Below are 23,637 nucleotides of genomic sequence, written 5' to 3'. Positions count from 1 at the left end.
TTCTTGGTGTCCCAATTTAATCCCCTCTATCTCCACATTCCCCAGAATTTCTCTAATCAGGGGATCCAATGTAATGGCAAATAATAAGGGGGACAGAGGACAACCCTGTCTAGTTCCCCGATTTATTGGGAAACATCGTGAATAAGTACCATTAACCAACACCCTTGCTGTCGGGTTCTTATACAGAATGGATATCGCTTGTGTAAAAAATCCCTCAAAGCCATATGCCCTGAGCGATGCGAATAAAAACTCCCATTCAACCCGATCGAACGCCTTTTCGGCGTCGAAGCTGATCAAGAGGGATTCCCCTCCTTCTCTTCGCACTCTCTCCATCGTGGCCAATATCAACCTAATATTCTTCCCACTCTGTCTTCCCTGTATAAATCCCACCTGCGGGGGCGCCACTATATGTGTCAGCACTGTTGCCAGTCTAGCAGCCAAGATCTGAGCCAATAGTTTAGCTTCATAGCTAATAAGTGATATAGGCCTATAGGATTCTGGTAAGATCACATTTCTTCCTGGTTTCAAAAAAACCATAATATCCGCTAGACATAAGGATTGCGGTAATTCCCCCAATTCCACCGACTTGTTAAAGGCATCTGCCAGTGGTTCTCCTATATCTTGCATTAAGATCTTATACAGTTCTGCCCTGAACCCATCTGGCCCCGCAGCTTTATGTAATGCACTGCCTCTAATTTCTCTCAGGACCTCTTCTACTTCTATTGGCTTGTTTAGCTCTTCTTGCTGCTGCACTGTTATCTTCGGCAGTTTAACATTCTCAAGATAAATATCTGGATCCAAATCCTCCTTTTCATTCTTAGTGTACAACTTAGCATAATAGTCATGAAATACATCTAGTATCTCTGCATCAGTATGTACCAATCCCCCTTCCTGTGTCCGAATGGCTAGCACTCTCCTCTGTCCCTTCCCCCTTTTTACTAATCCTGCCATCATCCTCCCTGTCTTATTACCAAACTTATACAATTGGTATCTATAATACTCTGCTGATTTATTAGCACGCTGATGTAATAGCTCATTCAGAGATGTCTGCGTGGCTAATAATTGCTCACGAAGGTGGTCCGCGGATTGCTGTCCGTAAGCTCTCCTCAACCGTATCAGGCTATCTCCTAATCTTATGATCTCTTTATCTCTTCGTCTCTTTTTTCTGATGCTATACGCTATTATCTCTCCCCTTAGGACAGCCTTTCCAGCTTCCCAAAACAATATCGGGGTATGCCTGTGAGATGCGTTGTGTAATGAATATTCTTTCCACTTTGCTCTAATATATGTCCAAAACTCCGAATCCTTATATAGATCCATAGGGAATGCCCACCTATACTGTCTATTATGTGAGGTATTATCTTGAAATTTGATATATATAGCCGCATGATCTGATATAATCGTAGGATCAATATCGGCCTCCGCTATATGTGTGAAGCTCTCTTCATCTATCAATAGATAATCAATCCTTGATTGAGTGTGATGGGCTCTTGAGTAGTGTGTATAGTCTTTAGTATTTGGATGCAATACCCTCCACACATCAACCACTCCCAATGTTTCACATAGCAGTTTTATGCCTTTACCGGCCCCCACCATCGTGCTTGCTGTCCCGTGTGATCTATCCAACATTGTGTCCGCCACCACATTAAAATCCCCTCCTATTATCTTATTTTTGACGTTGAAGTGTTGTATCTTACTAATGATTAAATGGTAAAATTTCTTACAATACACATTGGGAGCATATATATTACTAATGAGACATATATTGCCATTCACTTTTACCTGTGCTATTATATACCTCCCTTCAGGATCAACACACACCTGTTCCACCTCCACCTGTAGAGCTTTATGAAATAAAATAACAACGCCCGCTTTTTTCCCTACTGCCGGGGCCTCCAATATGGTCCCCACCCACCAAGTTCTCAGCTTCTCATGCTCTTTCTTTGATAAATGTGTTTCCTGAAGGAGCGCCACATCTGCCCTTTTCTTTTTAAGACTATGAAGGATTTTCTTTCTTTTAATGGGGGAGGATATTCCCCCCACATTCCAGGAGTATACTTTAAGGCCCATCAACCTCCGTCATCTCTTACATGTCCCCGCTCATGCCTCTTATCCAAAAGCAGGTAGACATGGTGTCCCAGCAGCACCACCCCCACCACTCTGTGTCGCAGCCATTCAACGTTCCACTCACTCACATATCTCCATCTATCATTTTTTGGTAATCGTTCCCCTACTTCCCGCCCTCTAATCCCTCCCCCCTCCCTCCCATATGTATCCTGTCTATTCCCTATTCCCCTATCCTTCCCCCCTAGCCCTCCTGTTCCCAGAACTAGTCATGCTATAACACCTGCACTCACCCACCAACATATCACACATCCCCCCCTCCCTCCTGATTCTTCCCCCAGCTTCCCCAACTTCCCCAACATACAAAACTTTATGTGTTATATCTCTAGCATCATATCTTAATTGTCTCACACTTCCATTCCTGTGTAACTCCTCCGGTGGCCAATGTTACTTAGTTCTTATATGATCAGACCCTGTAGACTTCTGACTTCTACTTCATTTCCAAGAGCCCCAAAGCAGTTTATTTAGCTCTGCCATGTCGTCATCTCCTGCAGTCAAATGGCGTCGAGACGTGCTAGGTACATCCAGAACACTGTCTTGGGCGCACTCCAAAAACACCCGCACTCCCGAAATATATCTGTCCAATCTATCAAGAGTCCATCAGTCATGTTCTCAATCCAAAAGGTCAGGTCAATATTCTCCCAATCTGCTTTCCACTATAAAGCTATAATATAATCTCCAGCGTCCTCTTTTATGCCGCTGTTCCATCCTGCACATTACCTCTGCTTCATTTAAGCTCTCCATGTTGTTGTATATATTCTTTAGCTGCCTCCACCTGTTCAAAAAATTGAGTTACACCATTTATGGTGAGTCTGAGCTTGGCAGGGTATAGGAGTGCAAATTTTATCTTCTTGTTATATAACTCCGTGCATAATGGCGCGAAGGATTTCCTCTTCAATTGCACCTGATGTGAATAATCTTGGAAGCAAAGGATTTTTCTCCCTTCATAGGTAAGTGCTTGCCCACCTCGAAGCGCATCCAATATGTATTGTTTATGCCTGAAATTAAGAGTCTTTAGGATCACCACTCTTGGTCTGTTCCCTGACTGCCTCGTGGTCCCCACCCGATGGGCTCGCTCCACACAGAATTGTGATACTTTATCCTCTATATGTAAAGTCTTTGGCAGCCATCCTTCCAAGAAGTTGGGCAGATCCCTATCCAATAAGGATTCTGGTAGTCCAATCAGGCGCAGGTTATTGCGCCTGCTGCGATTCTCCAAATCATCCAATTTAACCTCCAGATCCTGCACTTTCTTTTCCAGTTCTTTGTTTAACTCCTTCTGTGCCTCCACGCTCTCCTCTACCTCTGATATGCGCTGCAGGCCTTCATCCAACTCTAAGCTCATGCTATCAATACGTTCATGAGCCTCCTCTGTGCGATCGTAAAGTTGTTGAAGCTTCTTGTCCAGCGCTGTCTCAACCGCTGCAGTTACCTCCGCGGTAATTTCTGCTAACCACGCGGATCCCACAGCTAGCTCTCCGATCTCACGCTGGTCGGCCATCTTGGCATCGGCCGGCTTAGTCTTGTCTCTCTCTCTGCAAACTGTTTTCGCCGCCATGCCGTGCCTCTGCGCCGTTTTATCGATCGCTATCGATTTCCGCTTCTTTCATACACCAGACAGCGCCGTTTCTCTCCTCGGGACCGTCGAATTTGCTGATTTTTGGGCGAATGTGCGCGGAGCCTAGCTATCCAGCGTCAGCCCTGCATCATGGCGTCACGTGACCTCGACAGATTAATTTAATGTGGACAAACGCAAGGTGATGCACATTGGAAAGAATAATCCGAATCACAGTTACCTGATGCTAGGGTCCACCTTGGGGGGTCAGAGCTCAAGGAAAAGATCTGGGTGTCGTTGTAGATAATACGCTGATATCTTCTGCTCAGTGTGCGATGGTGCCCAAAAAAGCAAACAGGATGCTAGGAATTATTAGGAAAGGGATGGTGAATAAGACCAAAAATACTATAATGCCTTTGTATCGTTCCATGGTGCGTCCGCATCTTGAGTATTGCATTCAGTTCTGTTCATTGTATCTCAAAAAAGATATAGCGGAATTAGAAAAGGTTCAAAGAAGAGCGACTAAAATGATAAAGGGGATGGAACCCCTCTAGTATGAGGAAAGGCTAAAGAGGTTAGGGCTCTTCAGCTTTGAAAAGAGACGGATGAGGAGAGATATGATTGAGGTCTACAAAATCCTGAGTGGTGTAGAACGAGTAGAAGTAAATCAATTTTTTTTTCTCGTTCTAAAAGTACAAAAACTAGGGACACTTGAGGAAGTTACCTGGAAATACTTTTAAAACAGGAGGAAATATGTTTTTTCACTCAATGAATAGTTAAGTTCTGTAACCCTTTGCCGGAGTATGTGGTAACAGCGGTTAGCTTATCTGGGTTTAAAAAAAAGGTTTGGACAAGTTCCTGGGGGAAAAGTCCGTAGTCTGCTATTGAGAGACGTGGGGAAGCAACTTCTTGCCCTGGGATTTGTAGTATGGAGTGTTGCCATGATTTTGGTTTCTGCCAGGTATTTGTGATCTGGCTTTGCCGCTGGAAAACAGGATACTGGGCTACATGGACTATTGGTCTGACCCAGTATGGCTACTCTTATGTTCTTATGACTTAAAGATCTCAATATGTATTCTTTGGAAGAAAGGCAGGAGAGGGAAGATATGATAGATATTTAAATACCTATATGGCATAAGTGCACTTGTGGTGAGTCTTTCAATTGAAAAGAAGCTCTGGAACGAGGAGGCATAAGATGAAGGTGAAAGGGAATAGACTCAGAAGTAACTTGAGGAAATACTTCTTCACAGAAAGGGTGGTGAATTTGTAGACAGGCCTCCTGGTGGAAGTGGTGGAGACGAAAACAGTATCTGAATTCAATAGAGATTGGGGCAAGTACAAAGGATCTCTAAGGGAGTAATATGGAGAGTAGATGGCATAGATGTTTCTGTCAGTGATGATGCTCCTTGGAACATTCATCCTGCTGTCCTCTGAGAACACTTGCTACAGGTGAGTAACGTTTGCTTTCTCTGGTTTGTGTATGTTCTTATCTTTGTGGACTGATATCTGTGCATGTTTGTATGCATGCACCTGGCTTGTGTGTCAGTGCATGCTTGCAAGTGTGTGTCTTTGTTTAAGTGGGTATGCTAATGTGTGTGAGTATATAGGTTGGTTCTCTGTGCGTGTCTGAGTAAGAGGAGAGGGTTGTTTGAAAGGTGCAATTGCCAAATTGCTCTGAATCAGTGTTTGCTTTTTCCCATTTGGGATGCGACTTTATTTCTCTTCCATCTTCTACCACATGCAGAAACTTTATTTCTATAGCACACTAAAGCTGTGTAGCATTTCCATTGACAAGAGCTTTACCTATAGTCTCTGCTGCTAGTTATCACTGGAACTAGGCATAGCAGGCTCAAATACAAGAGATCTGCAGATAGCCTTTTATTCCCCCCTCCAAATTAAGACTGTAATCAGTTCTAATCTCCCAGGGCCTTCCTAAAATTTGGACCCTAGATGTGTTCCTAGCTTGCCAATGTGTTAAACCCTGCCTGTGACGACAGATACTAGTTAAACATCCACTGTCGATATGGAGCCTTGTGTTAAAAAAAAATGTGTGCGACCAATAACAGAACCTTAAGGGAAAACGAACTCCCTTAAAACATTTGATTTTAAATTGTGTGATGTATACTTAATTCAGTACTTGCAACACCCTCTGTCATTGTGGCCAACTCTACATAGATACTGCATGATTTTCATGCATGAATTCAGAATTTAAAATACTCCGCAATTTTAAGTTGCTTCATCTTCAAACTGCTGTGTGTCTGACTTGATACTGTTTTGAAGTTGCTTCTTCCGTAGTTTAGGGGTCCCTGACAGATGTGCATGTCTATGGGGAATTCTATTTTAGCAGCTGCAGCATGTAAACACTGATTTACTTTAACATAGCAATTAAAGATTTACACCTTTCAAACAACCCTGCTCTCTCTCCCAATCAGTTACACAGAGAACCACCACACACATAAATACACAGACATATTAGCCCATAAGCATACAAAACAGACACATATGTACATTTGTGTGTGTGTGTGTGTGTGTTTTTTTTTTTTTATTTTGATGTCTTTGTGAAGATATAAGATAGTTTGTGTGATACATTTGAAATTTTTGTATGTTTAATATTTTCCTTGGAGCTTTGTAACTTTTTGATATATTTTCAATAAGACCTCCAGAAGATGTAAAAAAAAAGAAAAAAACCCTGTGGGTGATTTTGCTGCCCTGATCCAGCCCCCCCCCCCCCCCCCCCCCCACAAGCATCACTCCTTTATTTATTTGAATACATTCTATGGAACTGGTGGGTTTTTTTTCCTACCATTGCTTCCTGTTTTGCCTATAGAGGATCCTTTTTTGAAAATTGCCCTTTTATGAATAAAGTGGATGTACTTATTAATTGTCCAGATAGTAAACAATATATGTTAAAGTATTTTTATTAATTACCCATGAAATCATGATAACCAATATACAGCATATCAAGCACCATACACAGTCATAAATCTGATTTGCACAGCAACAATAATAGAGAAAAATAAATGCTGCAAATGACCCTCCCCAACGATCCCAACAATTATAAGGAAAAGTCCTGGTGTATTGGTAATCATCTGGAGTTACAGTTGGGAGGCAGCAAAAGTCTGTTGTGAGCAAAGTCAGACAATATGCTCCAAAAAGGCCTCCATATTGCACAAGTTTAGTCCCTTTGCAGATGTAAGATCCTGACTGTTATATCATTTCATAGTCAAGTGAAATTGTGTGAATTGAACGTTATTGAGGCATGGTAGGTGGTTCTGCTGTTATCCAGTTATCCAGTTACACAATATATAACCAACAGTCATACAGATTTCTTTACATTTGTTAGTATGTGTATATATCTAATGGAAATAATATTTTTGTCTGTCTTTTAACTAGCTATAAACATTTTGCTAAGGATCATTTAAATTGTGGTGGTCCCCCCATGGAAATCCCTGGATCGTTTTCCAATAAAATGGATTTGATTTACACATATTCTGTAAAATTTGAGGTAAGTGTAACTTTTTAGTCTTGTGTGTTTGCATAACAAATCAAAGCTTGTATTATTGTATGGAGTCTTTGTGGTTTTGAAACAACCTGTGAAAAAGGTGTAGGACATAAACCTTTGTGATGCCATGGGGAGACTTATTCAGATGGCAAATATTTCCTCCAAATTGCTGCCTCTAAATACCATTTCCCCAGGAAAGACAGAAGCAAAGAATTCATTAAGTTTCTCTTCTATGGTCTTGTGCTTCCTGCATGCCCCTTTTACAATTTTTATGCAATCCTTGATGAGCCATTAGAACAAATGTTTGCATTCAACTGTAAGTCTGAATTCTCCGAGGACAAGCAGGCTGATTACTCACCATTGGGTCGTCGTCCGCGACGGCCCAGGAGACCGGCAAAATCTTGAGAGCAAACGAAGAAGTCTCTCGAACGCTCTGTTGTGCGGGCAGAGTGCACCACGCATGTGCGAACGGCTTCCCACCCGCGACACGAGCGTGAGTCCCTCAGATGCTTTTTTTCCGTGACACTGGTAACATGGATTTTTTTCTCCTTCGCTGTTGCCTTCGTCCCAGGGGATCACGCGTGAGTTTTTTCTTTTTTCATTAGCTTCCATAAAACTTACAAAAAAATCTTTTTTTTTTTTTTTTAATTTAGTTCCCTTATTTTCTTAACTTATAACATGGAGAAAAAAACTTTCTTTCTTTTCGTTGCAGCCCTCTCTTGGCCATGCGGTCAGGTTTACTTTTCCCTGTTTTCTCTTTTTTTGTGTCTTATTGGCACAATCGCGTCCACACATTCACATCTCACTACTGTCTTCAGCAGGATACCTGACGCGACAGTCGGTTTGGGCAGTCGGTGCTGCAGAATCTATTCGGGGTTTAGAATCCAACTCCACCCTCCTAGGCCCATTTTTCTTCTGTTCCAGGCTGCACTCTCACGTAGTTGTGTTTCTTTTCAGGTCAATCTCTGTTATGTCCTCGTCGTTGCGAGGCCCAATTGACCAATGTTCATTGTTTTGAGTGAGCCTAGGGGCTAGGGATACCCCAATGGTGAGAATAATCAGCCTGCTTGTCCTTGGAGAAAATGAAGATACATACCTGTAGCAGGTATTCTCCGAGGACAGCAGGCTGATTATTGTCACATACCCACCCTCCTCCCCTTGGAGTTGTTCTAGTTTCTGGTTTGCTTTTTTATTAAACTGAGGGACTCACGCTCGTGTCGCGGGTGGGAAGCCGTTCGTGCATGCGCGGTGCGCTCTGTCCGCGCAACGGAGCGTTTGAGAGACTTCTTCGTTTGCTCTCAAGACTTTTCCGGTCTCCTGGGCCGTTACGGACGACGACCCAATGGTGAGAATAATCAGCCTGCTGTCCTCGGAGAATACCTGCTACAGGTATGTATCTTCATTATTTTGAAAATAAGCTAATATTGGGTGCCAGATAACAGCTGATCAGTGTGACAAAGAATTTTTGTTTTAAGTAGTTTCATCTAGGGATTTATAAAATGTAAATACAGGGTGTTTTATTTCAATCTAATTAGGCACTTTGGAAGTGTACTAAAATGTTCTCTTATTGACACCAGCACGTTTCTCAGCATCTCCCCCAAATTACCCTAAAACCTTAATGTTTTCTGCTCCACAAGTTACTGCTTCTGATTCCTGTTGTATGTAGCACAGCTGTCTTCATTCTCTTGTTTGGCATGGTTGTGGCTTCTTCCTGGTCTGTTCAGTGGAAGAAAATGCCTTCTGTTCAGCATGGCTATTTTGACAGCCTTGGTAGAGAGGCCACATCATCCTGCCTTGCCAGCAGGAGCCAGGACTATTTAATTAGAGTGCAGCAAGGTAGGACAATTTTAGAGGTTTATTAGTTATAACTGGAAAAACCAATGCCATTATAGAGTTATCACTCAGCATGCCTTATCAAGGTGTCAGGTTTTTGGTGCCCAGTTATAGAATTGCCCCCTGAGTCCCTATATATAATAAATGCAAAACCATTTTGGTTGTACCACAGAAGGGCGGTATATTTATTTATTTATTACATTTGTACCCCGCGCTTTCTCACATGCCGCAGGTTCAGTGTGGCTTACATAGTAAAAAGCATTACAGAGGACATGTAAGAAGACATTTGTGAACTGAGATAAACATAATGGCAAGAGTGCCCAGGAATACATGAATTGGAATAGGGGCGGTAGACATGAAAGGAAATGATAGGTAAAAGGGAGGGAGATTGGGAGGGATATGGTGTACCAAATCCATGATCCTTTTGCATAAAGGCATTCTGTGCACACAAGACAAAAGCCTTGCATAATAAACATTTCATATTTGTATAGAGCTTTCCATAGAGAATTCCAGTGCCATATACATTAGTGACAGCTTTAAAGGGTATCCTGACCATTTTACAGATGAGTTAAGGAGCATCTAATTGGTAGCATTTTGCCCAAGATCATACAGTTTGATGATAGAGCAGGGTTTCATACTTGTGCCTCACAAGTTCCTCCTGACTATGATATTTTGTTTTTGAGTGGTCTTATATTACTACTTTAATGCCATGCCCTGGATCAAGCAATCTTAATTTGCATTTCTAATTTGAATCTGAAAAGTAAATTAAGGTTTTTTTTGATAGAGGTAACACGTAACTGAAAAGTAAGTTAATCATAAGGGGATGTGTGCTATTCATTAATGGTTATTTTTTCTTCTGGTAGTTGACATATTACCAGCGGATGGCAGTGTTCACAATCTATTGGATGAGCACCCTCTCGCAATTAGGTGCAACCAAATTGTGTATAAAAATATAGCCCATAACTTTATAGTCACACACCAATGAAATTCAAAATTGTCAACGTACCCTTAAAAAAGATCATATTTATAATGTGAGGTATCATTTATTTATATCCCGCATTATCAGACCCATCTAAGCAGGTTACAAAAGAACATAAATTGTAAACAAAAAACTGCACTATGGTATAGCCAACACCTATCTAGACAAACAGTGTTATAATCTTTTTACCTTATAACAACAGTTTTTAAAGTTTACTTTTATTCTTTCATTTTTATTTTAATGCCTGCAAAATATTTTTTTTTCTTTCTTCAGATGTTTTTTTTATTTAACTTCTAATGCCTGTTACTAGTGTGAGACAAATCTGTGTCTTGTTGATTTCCTTATTTATGATGATTTGAAAATATTGATCTAAAAAAAAAAACTTTTGTAAATTATATGCATACGATTGGACTGGCCAGTGAAGTAGAAGATAACATACCATCTTCCGGTTTGTAAAGGTCAGCTGCACATTTTTAGCTATACCATAGTGTGGGTTGTATGATGGGTCATATTACAAATATGGCCTTCCGTTGTTGTTTTTTTTTTTTTTTTTTTTTTTTGTTAAGGATATGTTGGCAAGAATGAGTGAAGGAATGGCTTTGGATTTCATTGGTACACATTTTGTTTAAGAAGGTGAGTGTACTGTGGGTTTGTGTTGATGACTTTGGTTGGTTTTATTTATGTGCTAATATCAGAAAATGTAGAAATGTATCATGTCTTACATTGGTTCTGTGTCTTATTGATACTAAAATTAATTATGTATTGGGTTTTAAGAAGATAAGAGATGAAGAGATGCAGCAACAGAGAAAGCCTACTCATCAGTCCCATTAACATAGGTTATGCAGAGAGTGAAGGATTAAATAACCAACATAACATACTAAAGCAGGGGGTTCCCAGACTATAGCTCATAGTCTAGTTGTGTCCCTTGGATTGGAGCAAGTTTTGCTTTTTCTGCGTCTAGGTTAGATCCAGCTCATGGATCAAGGGATGTGTTTGGGCTTTTGCCTGTGCCCTCACCTTCTCCAGCTGCTAAGGGATTTTAGCTAAGCTAGCAGACCAAGCAGTTGAGCCTTGGTCTTGGTCATTCTCCTTTTTTCTCTCTCTTTGGTGAACCTTCCACACCTTGCTGCTGAGTGTGACAAGAGCTCCAGGAATATGGTACAAGAGCGATGGGGATTATGGGCTGGGCAACATCACATCCATGGGCACGGGGTGCTTCCTGCTTTTTGGTGATGTGTCTAGAAATGTGTTTTATCTGCCTGTTCAAGGGATGCAGGACTGGAGTGTGTGTATGCTGTTGAACTCTATGGAGGACTTCAAGCCCAGGGTGTGTGAGCAGGAAGGGTTGCAGATGAGGGAAGGGAGAAGGGGAGTAAGAGGAGACAAAGGAGGAAAAGGAAGTGGAGGGGCAAGAGTGGAATAAGAGGGATGAGAGTGAATGTGGAGGATGGTGTATAACAGTGTGAGAAGGTATACTATACACGCATTGCTCTACCATCCACCCAGCTCTCCCAGTTCTTCAGAATGCAGATGTTTGAAAAAGGGGAGTTCTCTTGGTTTGAAATACCCTGTCGCCTTTCATTTCCAAATTTTGGGACCTATGTACTAGAGCAGGCTTCTGTTAATTGACACATTCTGTATTTAGAAAAATTCCTTAGGAAAGCATATCTGAAACTAATATATTGTCTTTATCAGTCTGATTCTTCAATTTTTGGATCCATGACTCTATCAAATTGTATAGATACTTTATTTGACAAAGATTAAATCAGGCATACAACAGCACTGTGATGCAACAGTTGTCCCAGAGTTTAGAATTAATGGAAAGTTTTGACACTTCCACACAGAGCAGTCCTTTTGTCTCTTTGGTTTTGTTTTTTTTTGCTTTGCTGACGGAAGTGAAATAACAAAACTGTCCTGACTTTTATTGAAGAGTGTGCATATTCTGACATTTTTCATTTTTTAAAAAAATCTCTTAGATTTGTGGGTTTTGTTTTTTGGTCTTTTGTGTGCTGTGGGACCATGGTACGAACAAAGGCACTTTCAGGCCCTTTCAAGCCTTCAGTAGTAAGATAGCAAATTGATGCCAACAGATGTATCATTTGTTTGGATCCAGCAGTCATTTGGAGGACTGCAGATGCAGATACATGTTCCCACGAGCCTGGAGGAACTGCCTCAGTTGATTCTGTGACCAGGGCAGAGGAGAGAGACACTTTAAAATAGAGAAAATCTTATGTGCACAGATCGGTTGATTCTGCGAAGTCCAGTAGATATCTCTGCCAGTGTTGCTTCCAAATCCTCATGCAGTGGTTTTCAAAAGCACCACCATGAAAAAATGCCATAGTTCTTTAGTGTCAATGCCAGTCCTTGCTGAGATCTCTTGTTGTAGAGTACAGATGTCTTTGGCACAGTTAGAATGTGAACAGAAGACATTCTAACCTTCATGGTTCCCAACTGCCATCAACTCGGCACAGAGGACCAGAACCATGATGCCACGCTGAACACAGTATGTAAAAGCAGTTTCTAAAATCAGAGCTGTATAAGAATTCTTGGTACAACTGTAGTGCAAACAGATCTTCAGCATCATCTGATGGATACCAGCGTTGACTCAAGAGGGCGTGTTTCATTCCAGCTATAGGTGTCAGAATGGGGGGGGGGGGGGGGGGGGGGGGGGGGAGGCGAGCCACTGGTGCCATGGCACTCCCAAAATTTCCTTTCTCTGTCTCTTTCCCCATGAACACAATGAGAACCCTAGCCCCGGTTCCTTTTCAGATCTGAGGTTTTTGCCAAGTACACCCATTTTTGGCATATCTTGCACAGCATGCTGTAGCCATATACTGAACGTGGCCCCTCATCTACATTTATCCATCCCATCCCCATGATACTACTACTACTTAGCATTTCTAGCCAAAGCCCTGCCCAAATAGCAGATGAGACTCAGTATAGTGATTTTCATAGCATGGTACTGGCCTCTCGAGCTAGCAGTTTTGAGTTTCCTTCTTTAACACACTCAGTTTTTCCTACATGCAGACTCAAGATTTTACCAGAGTTAGTAATGCAAGGTCAGGGCATCTTCTTGCGTCTCAGCCTCAATTCCCTGGCTTTGTTAGCATGGAAGTTGGAACAGCCCCTGCTTGCTTCCTTGAAGCTGACACCTCCAATTTAATACATTTTGGCAGCAGCAGGAAAACCTTCCACAAGCTATTCATACACTTTCAAGAAGAAAAGATTTTCCACTTGTGCATTTACTAGGGTGAGGATTCCTGATTGTGTCCATTAGTACCATATTTCAATATCTTTAACATCTTTACTAATTTGGACTCCAGATAGCCTGTGGAATAGGTCACATCTTGGCATTCTGTTATGCTGTAATAGATCGCGCACCATCTAAATTAGCGAGAAGCCACTGGACCTGAATGTTGTATTGTCATCTCTGGTGAAACTGCCATTTCAGCTGATGGAATTGTTAGGCCTAGAGAATTTCTGATGGGAAGGTACTTCATCCCAAGCAAAGTGACTGCTACCAAATAATCTGTGAACTTTCAAGCTTTAGTCATATTTTCATCATAATGAGGTAGTTCCACAAACTCATTCTGTTTCTGCAAAAGGTAATCTCATCTCTTCACATTATTGAGAAAATACTACTTAACCTTCTGCTCTAAATCTGATGAGCACCATTGTGAAAAGACCCTTTACTCTGGGCTGCAAATGGTTTTTTGCATACAAGAAAATCAGCACTGATTTTCCTTTCCTTTGACCCCCAACAGTTAATATTCCATTGGCAATTGTTCTCTTTTCAATTCTCTTATGATCAGACTGGTATGTCTTTATTGTAAAGCACAGATGAGCCTCACCAAATCAAAGCCTCTACTTCTGCCATGGCTCTTCTGGAATCTGTTCCAATAGTGAAAGTTTCCAAAGCATCTGTTTGGGCCTTGCTTCTTAACTTTACTCAGCTGTGTCTACTAGATAGTGCATTCAGTCCAGTAGTAATGAGTAATCCTGTCTCTTTGTGATCTGTTTCTCTGGCATCATGATGGGAATGGTCTGCTTCTCAGCAGTGAGATATCTACCTAAAATACTGAAGCATACTTGAGGTTGGGGGTCACATACTTGAGTGATTCAGCTTTGCTTGTTGATGGAGAAAGTAAGGTTGCTTACATGTAACGGACATTAATATTCAGTAGGATTGAAGCACCTAATCCCTCCTGCTTCCTCAAATTGACTAAGTGCTACACTGAGGGGACTGCTTCGTGCAGGAAGAGCCATGCATGCTCAAATTTCTACTGGTTCTGGGAGATTTGTTCCATTTTAGTACCATCAGATGTTCACTGTAAAATATGATTAATTTTGCTTAGTGAAAGCTTGTTAATAGTATGTCATTCTGTTTTAATTAGGTGCCTGTTGAGCTGATCAGCAAACTGTAATTCAAAGATAGCATACTGTCTAGATCAGTGGTCTTGCTGATTTTTAAATAGTGGCTGCTTTGGGTCCAGAAGAACTGAAGGAGAGCCATGACACCAACCAGTGCTAATCGACTTCCATCCCCCACCTGGCCTCATTCACACTTGCAGAAAACAGATAAACTCTCTTCAATATAGGACCACAAACTAAAAGTAATAATGTACACAAACGAAACCCTAAGATCCCAGAATCTCCACACAGTACAACATCAGAGAAATATGGGAACAATTATCATTGTTTTGCACTGGTCAGGAAGAAATGCAATAGATATAAATTCTTGAAACTGATATATTTCAGTCACTAAATTGAAAGTAAAATCATTCTTCCTACCTTTGTTTTCTTGTAGTTTTTATTTTTCTGATCATCTTGGTCCCAGGCTCTGATTACACTTCTTATGTCAGTGCTCTTAACTCTGTTTTCAGGGCCTCCTTTGCTGTTTCTTTTCTCGCCTTCACTTTCTGTTCTGCATCCATTTTTGGCACTGATTTTTTTTCCATATTGAGCTTTTGTGGTGAAACAGTGGGTTTATGAGCCTATGAGCTGAATTATTTTGCAGATGACATGTTTTTCTCCTTGTTTGTTTTGCTGATGGGTATGTGTTTCACCTGGTTGGCCAGCAGATGGCAATTGTTTTCTTTAAAGCAGTACCAGAAGTGACAGTTTTTTTTTCTTTTTCCCACCTAACTGAGGTAATTTGTCAGTCTCAGTTTGGAAGTAGAGTAGGAAAGACCTCTCTGCTGAGACCCTGTGATCAGTTATATTCTGTAACTGGTGAGCAGCCGTATTTCCTGTACTTTCCAGGCACTATTCGGGCAGTGATAACATGTTTAGACAGTTTAATAAACTGTTTCAGTTACATGTGTGCACTGTTTTTCCATCTGTTCATATTTTTATGAAAATAAATGTAATTGTTTGCTCTGCTTGTCTGGATTAAGAATCCTGGTGGTTTGTGATATGGCTCTTTGAGTGCTTTCTGGGAACTGTGGGACCACTGGCCGCCAGTAACCTAGAAATGAACAATTTTGAGAGTGGGAGACTTGCTCAGATGCGGTTTTGACCTAGTCTGTGGGAGGAGGGTGCTAGTGTAGAGCACAAGTGGCAGGTGCAGGCGGACCTGAACTGTGCTGGGGACAGACCTTCCAGGTGACTTCAGGGGTAGCCCCAGGTGGGCGACTAAACATTTCAAGACTGCTTTCTTCCATTTTTCTGCCTCATCTCTTCTCTTCCCCTTCATCCATGTGCGTTATCTCCTCCCTCTCCTCTTCTCTTTCCCTCCCCTCTATCCATGCGTACCATCTCCTCCCCTTATTTCCTTCTGCATCCTTCAGTAAGCAGCACCCCCAACTCATTCTGGCCTGTCCTCCCTTAATCTGGTGTCTCGCCTGCCCACTTCTGCTTGGTCCAGTCTAATTTTTCCCTGACTTTCCCCACCCTCCATTCCCTCCCTACTTTACAGGTCTGGCATCCCTCTCTCCCTGCTTTTCGTCTGAGTGTTCTTCCCTGCAGCAACAGGAAATTGCTTAAGAGGAAAGGCCCCTGTGGTTGGCCAGAGAGTCTGGCTGAATCGCTGCTGGGAAGATGATAAAGTTTGAGTAAGATCATTGGGTAGGGAGAGAGGGATTGAGACCCGCGAAGTAGGGAGGGAGAGAAGGTGGGGAATGAGAAAGGTCAGACTAACTTCAATGCAATGCCCACAGCCTGTGTCTGGTGGCCCATTAAAAAAAAACAAAATATTAGGACTGTGTGGGCTGCCCAAGAGGCCCCCGAAGGCCGTCATTTGCTTGTGGGCCTTGCATGGCAGAACACTGATCTGGATTCATAGTATGGTCCTTAGTATAATTAATTTGTGTATTTTTTTGTACAGCTTTAATGCTGGTTTTACACAGTGATACTGTTGGGTTTTATTTTCCCCTTTTGCATTAACTCAAGGGAACATCAACCTTCAAAAGCTGGGTCACATATCTATTGTAAACCTGCTTGCATAGTTTTTGGTGTTATAGAAGTAATTAATGTATTACTTTGATTAAAACAGAATTGTTTGAACTTATTTGTCCTTTTTTTATTTTTCCTTGATTTTAGAAAAACAACAAAATTAAGTGGGCTTCCAGATGGGATTATATTTTGGAGTCAATGCCACACAAACATTCAGTGGTTTAGGTAAGCCTATTTTAGAACTCTGTGCTCTGAAATTGAGCAGCATATTGAGCTTGCTGATTTTTTTTTTTTTCAAATATTTATTTATAGTTTAACATTTGGAAACACAGTATACAACTATACATTAGCTCTGTAGATGTTTGGCTTCAAAAAACAGCATATAGATTTCAAACATCATCAAAATACATCAACTGAACTGATATACACCTCTGCTTAGATTAACCATAGCCCCCCTCCTTTTAAAACCCTCCACCCCTTGTCATATTGGGTGTGCAACAAGTCTTATATTACAGTAGTTGCTTTCCATTTAATATATGGATCCCATATTTTATGGTAATGTATGATTCGACCGTTTCTCATGGCTGTAAGTTTTGACATTAGTTGTATTCTATCCAATCTTTCTCGGACTGTGTGTACCCCCGAATCGTGGGCTTCTTCCAAGCTGAAGCATGACCAATTTGCCTGCCACAAAAAGCTGAGTGGCTAAGCTGTGTGTAATTTTTTTAATCCTGGAGGTTTAAAGTGAAGCAGACAGCTTTCCACCCCATGGGATATATCTGATTCGTCACTTCACACAGGAAATCCACCACCTCGGTCCAAAACTTTTGAGCATGTCTACAGGCCCACCACATGTGAAACATATCCCCTTTTACCTCACATTGCCTCCAACAGTTACCAGAGCCCTTTTTATACATTGTGGCTAGCCGATGAGGGGTGTAGTACCACCAATATAGCATCTTGTGCCCGTTTTCTATCATGGCACTAGAGATTGATACCCTTAGTAGTGATCGAAAGGCCTGCGCCCATTGAGAGGGGTCATAGGTGGAACCCATTGCTGTCTCCCATTTTGTAGTGTAATGTTCTATCGGGTTATCCTTAGCTAGAAGGGCCCCATAGATTCTAGTTATCCCCCCTTTACTACCCCCCTTTGTCAGACTTTGTTCCAGTAGTGTCTCCGTTAGGCTAAGCTCTTCTGCCACTCTCTTCTTTATAAAGTCACGAACTTGGTAGAATTGGAAAGCTTGCCGGGGGGAGAGTCCATGTTCTTGGCATAATTCTGTGTATGAGGCCACTACCCCTGTTCCCACATTTGTCCCAGTTCACACAAGCCTCGCTCTTCCCATTCTAAGTATGCCCCGTCTAATTGACCCGGCCCAAATTGTGGAGCGAATCTAAGGAACATGTGGTGTAAAGTATGTCCTTTCTGGGAAGTGCTGTTTCCGTATCTTTCTCCAGGTCATAAGGGCCACTGCAGCACTGGGGGGCTTCTCTTAATTATTTCGTCTAATTGATGTGTCGGCAGCCACGGCACCGCTCTCAAGGGTATGGGATCTACCCATCTCTGTTCCATTTTAATGCCTATCTTTACCGGATTCTGCTGCCATGCGGCTAATATTTTTAAGTGCGCCGCCTGATAATATGTCTTAAAAGAGGGGACCCCCATCCCGCCCCGTCTACGCGATTGATATAACACCTCTCTCCGCACTCTCGGAGGTTTCTTCTTCCAGATGAACGCAAATGCCTTCCTCTGCAAATTTCGCAGAAAGCCCTCTGGGAGAGCAATTGGCAGCGCCATGAAAAGATATAGAAGTTTGGGGAGAACTATCATTTTTATTGCACTGATTCTTCCCATCCATGACAGAGTCAGGCCCTCCCAACGTTCCATCTCCAAAAAGAGATCTTGACCTTATCCGGGAAGTTGTATTTGAAAATTTCTTCTATTCTACGTGGAATATTGACCCCTAAGTAGCGAATGTATTTGGTCGCCCACCTATACTGAAATTGCTGTTGGAGCTGTGTAGCTGTACTCCAGGGATCCCCACCTCCAATGCTTCAGATTTGTCAAAATTAATTTTAAACCCGGACACCTTCCCATATCTTTGTATAATCTCATTTATTTTTGGGAAGGAGACCAAGGGTTCCACTAGTGTGAGTATATATCATCAGCAAACATGAGAACTTTGGTCTCTATTCCTCCCATCTTGGGCCCCTGATCTCTCTTTGGGCTCTAATTTGAATAGCCAACGGTTCCATTACTAGGGCGAATAATAGCGGGGATAGCGCGCAGCCCTGCCTGTGCCCCTATACAGCTGGAATGTTTGAGAAAGATGGCCATTAACCCGCACAGCCGCCTTTGGGGATTTGTATATTGTATGTAGCCAGGACCCAAACCGCCCTCCAATGCCTACCTGCCTTAATACTTCAAATAAAAAGGGCCAGCTCACCCTGTCAAACGCTTTTTCGGCGTCCAGGGATAATATACATAGGGGTGCTGTTATGAAGTTGTGCATTCTGAACCATAAAAATGGCTCTTCTGATATGTCAAAAGTCTGTCGACCTTCTACAAACCCAGCCTGATCTTCATGACCAATTTCGGAAGATACTTTTGTAATCTGGTTGCCAGTGTTTAGTAAATATTTTGTAGTCCACCCCTAGTAGGGAGATAGGCCTATATGACCACATTTCTGTGGGTCCTTGCCTGCTTTGGGAATCACAGTTATCGTCGCAAGATCCCAAGTCGGCGGCAACCCCGTGGTTGTATCTATAGAGTTGAAGACCCTCACCAAAATGGGGGCCAACAACCCTCCAAAGATTTTATAAAATCGATTTGTATATCCATCGGGGCCCGGCGCCTTGTGGGGAGCCAGCGCTTTAATTGTGTATTGGACCTCCTCTAGCGTGATGGGCTTTGATAGTATTTGCTGAGCATCCTCAGACAGAGATGGTAGCTCAACTCCCGCTAAAAACTCCGTTATATTTTCTAGGTTTGGGGTCGTCTCTGGGGTGTACAGTTGTTGATAAAAGGATCTAAAAATGGACTTTACTGATTCCAAATCTGAGTGGAGCTCACCCTGTTCATCAATTAACTTCCTACTCCATTTCTAGCAGCTCTTTGCTTTAATTTATATGCTAATAACCGACTGGGCTTATTACCAAATTCAAAATGTGTTTGACCCACCCTCTGCAGTTGTACCGACAAGTCTGCCAATTCCAGGTCTAGGATCTGGTTTCTTATCTCCTGTGCCTGTTTCACAATGTTGAACCGGGCTGTGCACCCCTCTGCTGCACTTCCCCCTCCACCCGCAGCAATTCCTCCCGCAATTTCTGTTCCTCCGCAACTCTCTTTTTCCAGCAATGTGAGCGCAACGCTATCAGTTGGCCTCGCAGCACTGCCTTAAGCCCCTCCCAGAGTGTAGCCGGGGATATCTCCCCATTGTCATTATGGGTGAGATACTCTTTAATATATTGTTCAATTGAGAGTAGATTATCTGGGCTCATTAATAATGTGTCATCTAGGCACCATATGCGTTCTTTCCGTGGCACCCCCACGTTAAAAGCGCAACAGCACTGGGGAGTGATCCGACCATGTACGCGGTAGTATCTGGGATGTGGTCCCCATACTCGATATCGTTACGTCTCCCAGCCACATGTCTATTCGAGAAAAGCTGTGATGTACTGAGGAGAAAAATGTAGCTGCGTGTTGAGGGGTTATCCCTACGCCACAAATCTATTAACTGCCACCTTGTGAGTAGCTCTCTAAATTGGCGTCTACCCTGTTGGCCATATGTGACTCCCATTGTGGAATTATCTAAATGTGGGTGCAAAGTGATATTGAAGTCTCCTCCTATTAATAGGGATCCCTCAATGTGTTGTGTGATTTGTCGGTCTAATTCTAGAAAAAATTGCTCCTGATTGGCATTGGGCCCATAAATGTTTAAAACCGTGTAAACCTTTCCAGCTAGTTGCAGGTTCACAAAGGTATCGCCCATCTTTGTCCCGTATTACTTTCCGCACCACCCAGGGCTTGGAATTACTAAGTGCTATCAGAACCCCTTTGCTTTTTGTGTTCGCACTGGAAGAAGCAAAATATATGGGGTATTGTCTATGCGTGCAGAGTCTCTCATATCTGGGCTTAAGGTGGGTTTCCTGGATTAAAGCCACATCCACCTGTAGGCGGCAAAGCTCCCTGAATAACAATTGTCGCTTTCTGGGAATGTTTAGCCCCTTTACATTTAATGACAGCCATGTTATATCAGCCATAATTACCCCAAGTTGTCATTCCTCGCCTCTTCACTTCATCTGTACCCTGATGCACACCATGCGCCTCTCTTACTATATCGTCTTCATTCCTCTCCCTTCTCCCCTCCCACTTCCCACCCTTCCCCCCCCTCTGCAAGTTGGGTGTCTCTCAATATCGACAGGCACCCAAGTAAAGAGAAAGTGACTCACCAATCATTTACGCATACCCCTTAAACAGCAATTAACGTACATGAGCAAACTAACAGTACTTAAACATGTCTTTCGTCTTGGTCCCGAGCCGCTACTCTGGCATCCAGCGGCTTTTCACCTTCTATTGATTCTGGGTCGTCTCGTCCCAGTCTCATGTGATTTTAGCAGCAGATTGTTGTCGCTGCAGTCTCCGAGGGCCTTTTCCCACTCTTTTCCATTTTGTTGGTGCAGATTGCGTTGCATTTCTCTTATCCCCGCTGGGAGCAGCCAAGTCCGCTTCCATTTCCATTTCCGGGCAGGTCAGTCTGGCCTCCTCTAGCGATCTCACTTGATGCAGCTTGCCATCCTTGTAGAATGCCAAGGCAAAGGGATATCGCCATCTATATTGTATGTTTAGGTCACGCAGCCTTCTTGTAAAAGGTTTCAGTTCATTTCTTCTCTTTAACGTCGCTGCTGCCACGTCTTGGTAAATTTCGATTCTATATGAGTCCCATTTAAAATCTGTGACTTGACGTGCTGCTTTTAGGACTTGTTCTTTGAACTTAAAGCTCGTGAAGCAGGCTATTATATCTTTGATGTGTTATTGCGACTCGGGCCCAGCGCTCTATGGGCCCTTTCTATTTGGACTGCCTCTGCTTCAATAGCCGTATTATTCGCTGCCATCAGCTCTGCCACCAGCTTTTGGATCACCGCTGTGCTGTCTTGATATGGGCGTCTCTGGCAGCCCACGAAAACGCAGGTTGTTCCGTCGGCCCCTATTTTCTAAATCCTCAACTTTGGACCATAGTTGCTGCTGTTCTTTGTGCAGGTCTGTAAATTGTTGTTCCATCTGACCCAGAGCTTCACTGTGGCCTTCCACCTGGTTCTCTGTTTCCTCTAGGCGCGCCCCCAGCTCCCGTATTTCACCTCTAAGGTCAGCTCCAAGCGTGGCCACTTCTGCTCGTAGCGCTTTCAAGTTTGAGCTGATTTCCTGCAGCCAGTTTTTTAGCGCTGGAGCGATCTCCGTCTGCCTCCTCCAAAACAGGGCGCTCAGGCGATCCCTCGCTTCGGCGCTGATGTTTCTCCTCCCATTTCTCTTGCTCTCGCGGGCCGTCGCCATCTTGGAGCTTGGTGCGCCGTCTCCGCTCGGGTAGGCAAAGCGAGCTCTATCCACCCCGTCGTTTTCTGACTCTTTTAGCAAAATTGCCGATTGAGGAGGCGGGTATCCAGACCCACTGAGCTTCGTTTGCAGCTGCTCGCTCGATTTTATTATCAAACTTTTGCGGTGGGTAGGGAGCTCCGCTCTCAGACGTCCATTTTAGTTGGTGACGTCACTTCCTCCCTCAGCTTGCTGATTTTTAAGTCTTGTACAACACTGACCAACTTTGTTCTTGTCTTTCCACTGAGTTCAGTCTCCACATTTTATGTTCTCATTTGTTTTCACCATAAAATCTCATAAAATGAGTTGTATGCAACAGGTATATAGAAAATGGCTTTCTTCGAGGACAAGCAGGCTGACTATTCTCACCATTGGGTCATTGTCCGCGACAGCCCAGGAGACCGGAAAATCTTGAGCAAACGAAGAAGTCTCCAGAACGCTCTTTTGCGCAGGCGCAAACGGCTTCCCGCCCGTGAAATGTGTGAGTCCCTCAGTTTCTTTTTGACCACGTCTTGAGTGACACGTTATTTCTCAACGGCACTCAGTTTCGGCTCAGGAGACTAATTTCGCGTTTCACCGCTCCCCCCTTTTTCTTTTTCCTTGTGCGCATTTCTTTCTAAAAAAAAAAAAAAAAAAAAAAACCCCAACCCACAGTTATTTCCTTATTTTGTTAGTTTTCTTCACTTGTTTAAGTTTCCTTATTTTTTGTCGCGGCTTCCTTTTAGGCTGCTCGGCCGGGTCTTTTTTCCCTTTTTGTGCCTTTTTTTGGCATGATCGAGTCCTTAATTTCGCAGCAGCTGTTTTTCCATCCATGCCATCGAGCACTCCCAGGTCGTTCATGCGTTGTACTCGCTGCAACCGGACCATCTCGGGTACAACCACCACGCTCTCCAGTGCCTTGGGCCCGAACATTTGCCTACTGCTTGTAAGCTGTGCTCTCTTATGAAAAAGCGGACCCAAGTGTCTTGGGAGGCTCAGCGTGAAAGACGTTATGCTGATCGGTCCGGTCCTTCGATGTTGGCATCGACATCGGTACTGATGTCGAGGGAAGCATCGACTTCAAGCGCGCAGGTAATGGCTGCCAAATGACACATCGCGCTGGGAGCAGCAAGGCATCGAGTGGGTCTCCACCTCTCTTGAGGTTACTGCTATGCAGGCTCCCGGGACCGACCTTCATTTGACCCGGGCCCAAGGAGGCGTGAGGATTCCACGTCTCCTCTTCGGTACCAAGGAGTCTTGATGACGGGCGTCGAGCGAAGGTTAAGAAGCACCGTCATTGTTTCCTTCCAGACACGGTACCGAGAGCTCCGGGAAGCCGAGGGATTTGGCACCCGAGAAACGTTGATGCCGAGAGGACCGCTCACCCTCTATACAGGAGGTGCCGATGCATCGGTCTTCCGGCAGGTTGGTACCGGCTCTTGAGCCCCTTCAGATTCTGCCACCGGCTCCTACACCAGCCCCACAGCTTTTTCCAATGGAGGCTCTCGACGAGCGCATCAGGGCCCTTCTTTCAGAGCTGCTGGAAGGATTGCTGCGCCAGTCTGTCAGTGCCAGGGGTGCTTGCGCCTTCTGCATCGACTGTGGAAGCGGCATCTAGTCCTTCGCCTGTGGTGAGGTCCCCGTTCTCTGCTGCTTGCGGCATTGACGTCGGCTGCCACCGG

General features: G+C 43.4%; 1 protein-coding gene across 1 annotated transcript in view; it reads left to right on the top strand.

Annotated features, from left to right (window-relative positions):
- Positions 1-16,611, top strand: part of LOC115459343 (transmembrane 9 superfamily member 2-like) — a 57,498-nt gene extending 40,887 nt beyond the window's left edge. The window contains exons 7-8 of the mRNA XM_030189184.1: positions 7,073-7,184; positions 16,534-16,611. Coding sequence (XP_030045044.1) covers positions 7,073-7,184; positions 16,534-16,611 — 190 coding nt within the window. The remainder of the gene's footprint in view (positions 1-7,072; positions 7,185-16,533) is intronic.
- Positions 16,612-23,637: the final 7,026 nt, after the last annotated feature.

This window comes from Microcaecilia unicolor, unplaced genomic scaffold, assembly GCF_901765095.1.
Source record: "Microcaecilia unicolor unplaced genomic scaffold, aMicUni1.1, whole genome shotgun sequence".
In the NCBI taxonomy this organism is placed as follows: Eukaryota; Metazoa; Chordata; class Amphibia; order Gymnophiona; family Siphonopidae; genus Microcaecilia; species Microcaecilia unicolor.
Note: the sequence above shows the minus strand (reverse complement) of the source record. Positions and strands in the feature narration are given on the sequence as shown.